Raw genomic sequence first — 9234 nt, forward strand, 5'->3', positions numbered from 1 at the left:
ACAATCTTAGGGCTTACGGTTTACAAACTTAGGGTTTAGGGTTTATAATCGTAGGGTTTAGGATTTACAAACTTAGGGTTTAGGGTTTATAATCGTAGGGTTTAGGGTTTACAAACTTAGGGTTTAGGGTTTATAATCGTAGGGTTTAGGGTTTACAAACTTAGGGTTTAGGGTTTATAATCGTAGGGTTTAGGAGTTTCTTCTCACATCCGAAAGCGCGACATAGCGTATGTACTTTTTCCTCTTAAGGGTTTAGGGTTTAGGGTTTTGGGTTTAAGTGTATCGAGCATCACAGAACTCGACGTAGTTTCTTCTTTTACCTTTTTACCTTACTTCTTAAGGGTTTAGGGTTTAGGGTTTAGGGTTTAGGGTGTATCTTACATCACAGAAGGCGACGTAGTTGCCTCTTTTATCTTTACCGTAAATTGTGAAGGACAGCGCATTAGCGAGCTCTGCAAACCCGGCAGGGGGGTGTGATAAGATTTTCTTCACCACTTCTTCTTTGCCGGGCACTACTGCGCTCTGTACCTTCTGCTGCTGCTGTTGCTGCTGCTGCTGCTCCTCCTCCTCATCCTGTTGCTGCTGCTCCTCCTCCTCCTGTTGCTGCTGCTCCTCCTCCTCCTGCTGCACTTCCTGCTCGCGTTCTTGCAGCTGCTCTTCCTGCAGCTGCTGCAGTTGCTGCTGTAGCTTTTGAATACTGCTATCGCCCCTCCCTTTTACTATCTCTTGCTCTATATATATAGAAGAAGTTGTCTCCTCTCCTAGAACAGACAAAGGCAAAAAAATTGCTGCTGCTGCGAGCAGCAGCAGCAGCAGCAGCGCATGCACGATCCCGCCGCGCTGAATATAACAACAACCCCACCGCCTGCCGTTCATGGTCCCCATCTTGAAAAAAAGAAGACAACAAAAAGGTGTATATACACCAGAAGAAAGAAATTGTATTCTATTAAATAACCAGCAATAAAAAGCAAATATCAAAACCTTTCACGCTAAGACGAAGTTGAGCAAAAAGAAATTAAAACTTGCGACAAACAGAAACCAATAAGACAAGGAGGATATCCTGGTGCTGCTGCTTCTGCTGTTGCTGCTGCTGCTGCTGATGTTTCCGCTGTCGTTGCTGCTCTTGCTGCTGCTACTGCTGCTCTCGCTGCTGCACAGCAGCCGTACAGCGGTGTAGACAAAGCTGCAGGCTCTTGCCTGCCTCCCTGTAAGCTGCTGCTCTCTCGTGTGCTGCTACTTTAAATGAATGCAGCAGCAGCAGCAGCAGCAGTAGAGGCAGCAGCAGCAGCAGCAGCAGCAGTAGCTGCAGCAAAGAAGAGGGTTTGAGTCGAAGTTGAGGAAACAGCTGGCGAGCTGTTAATGAGATGCAAGATGCCCCTTCCCCTTCCCAGCATGCAATTAAACAAAATAGAGTATTAAAACAATGTTTCTAGGGTGTATGTACAGCAGAGGGAAGGCTAAACAGGAGCAGCAACAATCGCTCTGGCTGTGCTGCTGTAGGTGGGGAGAGCCTTTGTTCTTTCTTCTGCTTTAAACAGAGACGAAAACAAAGGAATATCTTTCTACATGTCTTATAAAGCAAACAAAATCCAAAAAAAGTAAAAACAAAAGCAAAAACATGCAGCAACAAGTAATGCAGCTCTGCTGCAGCGGAGGCGCTGTTTACGATAAAGGCTGCGAAGAAGCTTCGATAGATGTGCACGAAAATAAGGGTATATAGATTTTAAAAATTAATTATATTTGAATTATTCTTTTATTTAAACTTATTTCTTTTATATTTATACAAATATCAACGTCTCAAACAATATACTTCATACATACCCGCCGCTCCCTTAGCAGCACTCACTGCGCCCTACGCAGAGGAGCTGTTGTTATTCTTGTCTTTTTCTTCTTTCTTTGTTTCTTATTTACAATATTTTAAACACTTTATTTAATTTATTTTATATTTATTACCTTTTCTCCTCTCTTCTTGCTGCACAAAAACCCCTCATCTCCTCAAACTTCTTCAATACCTCCACCGCTAATAAGCAAGAGGCTCGCGCGAGCAGTAGAGCGGCGAATACACAACAAATATTTTAATAATAATGTTTATTTTATTTTAAATAAATAAAAAGAATTATTTATTTAATGTTTTATTCTAATGCTTTATTATTTAATAACAATGAAAGTAAAGCCGCTCTTAGGAGTGCCTCAGCCCTTCATAATAAACTCATACAGCGAGGCTTAGAATATTGTAAGACTCAACCTGAACATAGTTATAATATAATATATTATAGATATATTTATATATATTTACATGCAAATCTACTACATTATGCATTAAACAAATAAACAAACAAACAAACAAACAAACAAACAAACAATAAATAAATAAATAAGACAAATGCAACATAATAGAGCAACTGCATAAAAAAAGAAAAGAAACCCCCAAACAAAAACAGCACTCAAACAACAACAGCTGTCTCTAATAAAGAATGTCTCTAATAACAACTGTCTCTAAATAGAACAGCTTTTTGTCTCTGTATGTCTATCTTTCTCGTTTTGTCTCTATGCAACTACCTCTGTCTCCTTGTCTCTGTCTCCTTACATCTCTCTCTGTCTCTGTGTGTCTGCCTGCATCTCTCTCTATCTCTTTCTTTGTTTGTTTCTCTGTCTCTCCTTTTGTTGTCTCTGTTCTCAGGTTTAGGGTTTATTGTCTTTGTCTCTCTTTATGTGTCTCCTCTCTCTTTCTGTCGCTTTGTCTCAGTCTGGGGTTTGCTGAGTGCTGCAATTAAACATAAACATTTATTTAAATGCATTAATAAATATTATTAATAGGAATATATATGGGTTTTTGGTTGTTTTCTTTTTTTTGAGGTGCCTATACACCCCAGCACGCTGTCTTTCTCTGTCTCCTTTCTGTTTAGATGGACAAGTGCGTTTGCGAGTAAATAAATTAAATTAAAACAACAACAATAAAATAATAAAGACAAAAAAGAAGGGACTCTTTAGGTATCTCCTCTATCTAACGCCATTGAGGAGCTGCTGCTTCACAGCTGAGTATAAAATAAACAAATAAAAAGAGATATGCAAGGAGACACACATAAGCCCTAAACCCTAATAAAGAGACAAAATGTGAAGGTAAGAAGAGGCAGGCGCTGTCTCTTCTCCTTTGTCTCTGCTTATTTCAAAACAAATCTACTGTCTCCTCGTCGAAAGAGACAACTAACTCTCTTTCTGCTGTCATCTTCTTTTTTGTCTCTTCTTCTCTCTCCAACTTCAGTTATTAGATATTCCCCAAGAGAAACCATCTATAAGAGCACTTTGTTGCTGCTGCTGTTGCTGCTGCTGTTGCTGCTGTTGCTGTTGCTGGCGGTGGTGCTCTTGAAGTTCTATGCCTGCTGAGGTGAATGTTTAAAAGTTGGAGGTGTCTCTGCAGCATTATGTGTCTCTCTTTTGCTGCATTTCATCTTGCTGTTGCCTTTATGCAGACCTGTCTCCTGTCTCCTTTTCCCCAGCAGCTGTCTCCTGTCCTTCTCCTTTTCCCTCTGCCGCTTCTGCTGCTGCTGCTGCTCCTCCTCCTCCTGCTGTTGCTGTTGCTGCTGGCGCTGATGTTGCTGTTGCTGCGGGTTGCTGCTGCAGCTGCTGTTCTTGCTGGTGTGCTGCTGCGAACCTGTCCATAGCAGTGTGCTGTATGCCCAACTCATATGCATAGAGACTCCATTTCCTTTTATCAGCAAGAGCTCTTAAGATAGCTCCTGGAGCCCAGCCGTACTCTCCTATCTTTTGTTTTGTTTGAGGGTTTACTATATCTAAAGCAAAGCTTATCTTATTCGGATGCACTTTCCTCTTCATTAACAGAGACAATAACCCGTAACTCATAGAGAGCTTGAAGCAATTCTCCAGATTTAGACTCGTAATAGAAGTAGCAGCAGCAGCAGCTCCTGCTGCTGCAGCAGGAGCAGCAGCATCAGCATGAGGGCTTGGGCTTGCAGTCTCTCCTTCTGGATGAAGTATATCTATGTGTCTCCTTAATTGACCTGTCTCCGTACGTACAATAGGGGCGCTGCAGTAACGAGTAGCAGCTTCCTTTAACTCGCAGGGGTCTCCAGAGAAAGTATGAGGCAGCAAACCTATTGTTTGCATATCTTTAATAGGGCTGACGATAGCTTTACCTGTCAGTACAATAGGGGCCTCTGTCTCTGTAAAATAAAATATCTGAGAGACAGAGTCAAACCCTGTATAAGAAGCTTCTTGGTTTGCAGGAAGAGGTAGAGACGGATTCAATAATATGCTTTCAACTGCAGCGGCGCATGCAGCAAAGTCTCCTGTCCCCTTCATTTGCATACACCCGGATATCTTCAATCTTTCTGTAAGAGGCTCATCAGGGTTTATACTTACTCCTAAGCATGAAAGCCTATTAAGCGTCTTCTTTGCTATTTCTTTATTAGAAGAAGTGCAATATTGTGCTGCAGGTCGTAGCCTCTGCTGCTGCAAACCCTCAGCAACAGAGACAGCCCCTGTTGAAGAGACAGTTACTTCTCCAGTAGAGCATGGTTGAGTAAAGCCCTTAGGAAGACAAGGATTATAACAGATACCGTCTACTAAATTGTCTTTATTGCTGCAATAAGCTTTATAGAAAATACCTGTAGCACTTGTTGCTCCCAGCTGCATAAAAGATGTAGATAATATATCTAATATAGGGTCTTCTTCACTTAAATATCCTGCAGAGTTTAAGTTGTTTATCTTTACAAAAGAAGGCATGCTTCCTAGTCTATAGACAGGAAAAACTATTTGAGTAGAGGCCCCGCCCACTTCAATAATACTTGTAAGACTCTGAGTCTGTTGAATCTCTAACTGTCTCCGTTGTGTCTCCTCTTTTGTTGCCTCCAGCTGTCTCTGTATGTCTTTTGCTTTTTTAAAGTTTCCCAAGAGCTGATTAGCTGCAACAAATGCGAGTAAGCCTTCTTCAGTACCCGAGATAGGCCTAGTCCAGTCTTCATTAGTAAAGAAAGCAAAGCCCTCATCACCACTGCTGCTGCTGCTGCTGCTGAAGCTGTTAATGCTTTTAATAAAAGCAGCAAAGATGCCGTTGCGATACCAGTCATGAGTATCTCTAATTCCTGCAGTGCTGTAGAAGAATACGGGTATACCTGTAGCCTTGATTTGCTGCTGCTGCAGCGGATCAAAATGTCTCTTAATGCTTTCAACTGTCTCCTCAAGTATAGCATGAATTAATGCTGCTGCTTCTTCTTTCATGCTCTTATACCTATGAAGCAATGTATGAGCATCAAACGGATGCGACGCCCAGTAAGGCCCAGCCTCTTTAGTAAGCCAGCTCTCTATAAGCTGTCGCAATCCCTGTTGTCTCTTACCCTCTTCAAGTAAATATAGTGTCTCCTTAAGCACCTTCCTTCCTCTTCGAGGACAGCTCTCTCCTCCAACTGCAAACAATGCTCCTCGAGTGCCCGTGCTACCTCCGTCTATTACTAATAAAGGTTGTCTAAAAGCTCTGCAAGAACGCAGCTCTAGGGTTAACTCCGATAGCTCAGATGGCTCCTCTGTACATACACACCAAACCTAAACCCTAAACCCTAAACCCTAAACCCTAAACTCGAAACCCTAGACAATAAACCCTATACATTAAGCATTAAACTGTACATCCTAAACACTAAACATTATATCATACACTCTAAACCATAAACCATAAACCATAAACCCTAAACCCTAAACACTAACCCCTAAACCCTAAACCCTAAACCCTAAACCCTTGTACAATACACACAAATAAACAAACAAACAAACAAGCAAGCAAGCAAGCAAACAAACAAACAAAATAAACAAATAAACAAATCAGAGGAGACAGTTTATTAGCTTCTCTCACCTATAACTGAAGGAGCAGCACAGCCTTCTCTTTCTTCAGAATGAAGGTGGGAGGAGACAGCAGAAGCAATAGCCATCCAATCATTGCTTGACAAAGTTGACTCCTTTCTACCCGGCTGCTGCTGCTGCTGCTGCTGCTGCGGTTGCTGCTGCGGTTGCTGCTGCGGTTGCTGCTGCGGTTGCTGCTGTTCGTCGTGCTGGGGCTGGTCGTGGTGCTCCTGCTGCTGTTCCTGCTGTAGGTTAGCGTCTTCTTGTTTATCTGCAGCAGCAGTTGCTGCTTCTTCTTTTATAGAGTTTTCACTGTCTAATGTTTGGGGGCGACGGAGCCGAGGAGGGGAGCCACTCAGCTGCAACCCAGAAGAGAGACAGTCTGGCTGCTGCTGCAGGGGACAGAGCAGCAGCAGCAGCAGCAGCAGAGGCAGCAGCAAAGCACCTGAGGTGCCTCCAAATGCCTCTTTCATTTTGACGGAGAGTTGAGAAGAAAGACCGAAAAAAAAGAAGAAAAACACCTGCCTGTACACCCCAACAACGCACACAACAAATCAGCAACTCTATCAATGCCTTCCTGTCTGCACATACATCCCAACAGCAGCAGCAACAGTAGCAGACAAAGGCCCCCTTGCAGCAGCAGCAGCAGCAGCAGCGGGAAGGAACCTCGCCCTTTCTGCTCCAGCAAAAGCATTCCAGGGGAGCTGCTGCACTGCAGCAGCAGTAGCAGCAACAGCAAAAGAGCCAGCACCAGCAGCAGCAGTAGCAGCAGCAGCAACAGCAGCAGCAGCAGCAGCAGCAACAGCCGCAGCAGCAGCAACAGCAGCAGCCGACTGACTACCTTGGTGTTCGAGAGAGGCGAGAGACCCCGAGGTGGCGAAGAGGCCTCACTTCAGGTGTATATACACCTGAATTGCATTTCTTAAGAAGAAAAGAAGTATAAGAAAGGCGTTGAAATGTCTGTTGATTTTAATGAAACGAAAAGAGAGGGCCTCGAGCTGCGTATACACCACGGAAGGAGACTACTGCTTGCTGAGGTGTATGTACACCTCAACTCCAAAAGAAGAAAGAAGATACAATTAAAAACCCTTTCCTTCTATCTTAAGATATATAAGCAAAGAACGAAGAAATTTTATTTACTCTGCCTCACTCCCGGCAGCAGCAGCAGCAGCAGCAGCAACAGCAGCGGCTGCAGCAGCAGCGGGATGAAGCGAAGAAGAAGAGAGAAAAAGAAGTAGCAGCATACAACGAGTTTGTTTCTGTTAGAGATAAAAGAGGCTAAATAAACAAAAGGAGACAGAAGGAGACAAAAGGAGACAAACAGAGACAAAAGGAGACAGACCAGCGGTCGCCTGTCGGTTGCGTCGGCTGTTGCTGTCTCTTTTTAGGGTTTAGGGTTTAGGGTTTAGGGTTTGTGCAGTATTTTCAGTTCACTTGTCTATTTATATCCTTCCACAGATATAAATAAGGAGTCAAACTGCTCACGGTTTAGGGTCTAGGGTTTAGGGTTTAGGGTTTAGGGTTTAGCTGTACAGAGACCGCTGGTTAGCCCTGGGGTTTTTCTCGTTCTGCTCTTTATGAGAATTAATGTTTATTTTCTTCTTTAAATTGCATTAAAAATATACATTTGTGCATCAAAGACTAATTAATTAATTTTTATTTATTATTATCCCTAATCTCTCTCGTTAGAGTCCGCACTAACTCGTACTTGAGGTGTATATACACTCCAGCAGCAACATCTTCTTCTTCTTCTTTGCATATAAATAAAAAATAAAATAAAAAAGAAATACAATAAAAGAATTAAAAACAAAGCAAGAAGAACATGAGGGCTTTGCTGTGCTTTAGTTATTCTTTATATATAATATACATACAATATATACATATATATATATATATATATTTATATATATATGTATATATCTATATCTATATATATATGTATATATTAATCTAATATATATCTATATATATACATTATATAACTATTGCAGCGGCAACAGCAGCAAACGGAGACAGCACTTTTTCTGTCTCTCCTCCCCAACTCCTTTTCGTCTACAGACAATAATATAAATAATAAAGACAATAATTAATTATATATAAAATATATAATATGCAATATACATTATATATATATTGTATATACTATATAGATTATATCATATTATATATTATATATTATTGTTGTTTGTCTAATCTCTTGTAATTCAAATGGAGGAGGCCCTGCTGCAGCAAACGAAGTGTCTCTTCTTTCTTTCTCTTGCACAACAACAAAGCAACAAACTAACTGTCTCCTGTCTTTTTATTTTGTTTATCTTTGTCTACTTTCTTCTTTTGTCTCTTGTCTGTCTGTCTCCTGAGTGCATGCGGATATTCAAATTGCCCCCTCTGTCTCAACTAGGTTTGTGTTTTGTAGCTGTCTCCTTTTACTTAAAAGGAGACAGCAGCACAACACAAAAGGAGACAGCAGCAACTGCTGCAGCATTAGCTGCCTCCTTCCCACCGCTGCTCCACCTGAGGGGCCCCCAGAGGGATATAAGCGCCACGTGAACGACAAACAGCTGCTAACATACAACTCGCTGTTGCTGTTGCTGCTGCTGCAGCTGCAGCTGTCGTTGCAGCTGTTGTTGCTGCTGCTGCAGCAGCTGCTGTTGCAGCTGTTGTTGGTGCAGCTGTGCTGCTGCTGCTGCTGTGCTGCTGTTGCAGCTGTGCTGCTGCTGCTGCTGCTGCGGGTGCTGCACCAGCAGCAGCAGCAGCAGCAAGAATCGCCTTTAGCCAAATGCCAAGGGACAATGTGTTGATATGTGGTGTATGTTGTACATTGCTTTTCAGTTGAAGTGTGTCTGTTTAATTATTATTGTTTGCAGCTTACCTAGAAAGGAGAAATGCGTTTCTAAAAGGAGACAGTCGTTATTCAGGTGTCTCTGCACCGTCTCTGCAGTGTATATGAAGCATCTTTGTCTCCTCCTACTCAACCTTCTTTATTGCTGTTTCTTTCTCTAAACTGTTGCTGATCTATGCAATCCCTTTAATTGTCTGTCTCCTTCTGTCTCCTTTTGTCGCCTTTTGCTTTCTTCTGTCTCCTTCACTATTCTTCATTTGTATTTCCTCCTTCTTCTTTTCTTCTTCCCTCTGTCTTTACATCTTTTGTCTCCTTTTGTCTCCTTTTGTCTCCTTTTGTCTCCTTTTGTGTCCATTTGTCTCCTTTTGTCTCCTTTTTCTGTTTTTTCTCGCATTAAGCCCTTCCCATCACCGCAGGTGTCTCCACAGTGCACATACATATACATATATATATAATCTACAATCTATACACACACATATACATACATATATATATATATATATATATATATATACATAATCTACAATCTATACACACACATATAC

At 41.9% G+C, this 9234-nt stretch overlaps 2 protein-coding genes across 2 annotated transcripts; both read right to left on the reverse strand.

Annotated features, from left to right (window-relative positions):
* Positions 1-419: 419 nt before the first annotated feature.
* On the reverse strand, positions 420-885 carry EAH_00057420 (hypothetical protein; the record flags this gene model as incomplete). The annotated part of the gene is made up of 1 exon (XM_013393735.1): positions 420-885. A coding segment is annotated over one exon (466 nt), but the record flags the coding sequence as incomplete, so codon positions are not given.
* A 2577-nt stretch (positions 886-3462) lies between these two features.
* On the reverse strand, positions 3463-6323 carry EAH_00057430 (nucleoside-triphosphatase, putative; the record flags this gene model as incomplete). Its single annotated transcript, XM_013393736.1, has 2 exons — positions 3463-5540; positions 5864-6323. 2 exons carry the CDS (start codon positions 6321-6323, stop codon positions 3463-3465), a joined length of 2538 nt encoding a protein of 845 aa, XP_013249190.1.
* Positions 6324-9234: the final 2911 nt, after the last annotated feature.

This window comes from Eimeria acervulina, genomic scaffold, assembly GCF_000499425.1.
Source record: "Eimeria acervulina Houghton genomic scaffold, Eah_scaff1238, whole genome shotgun sequence".
Taxonomy (NCBI): Eukaryota; Apicomplexa; class Conoidasida; order Eucoccidiorida; family Eimeriidae; genus Eimeria; species Eimeria acervulina.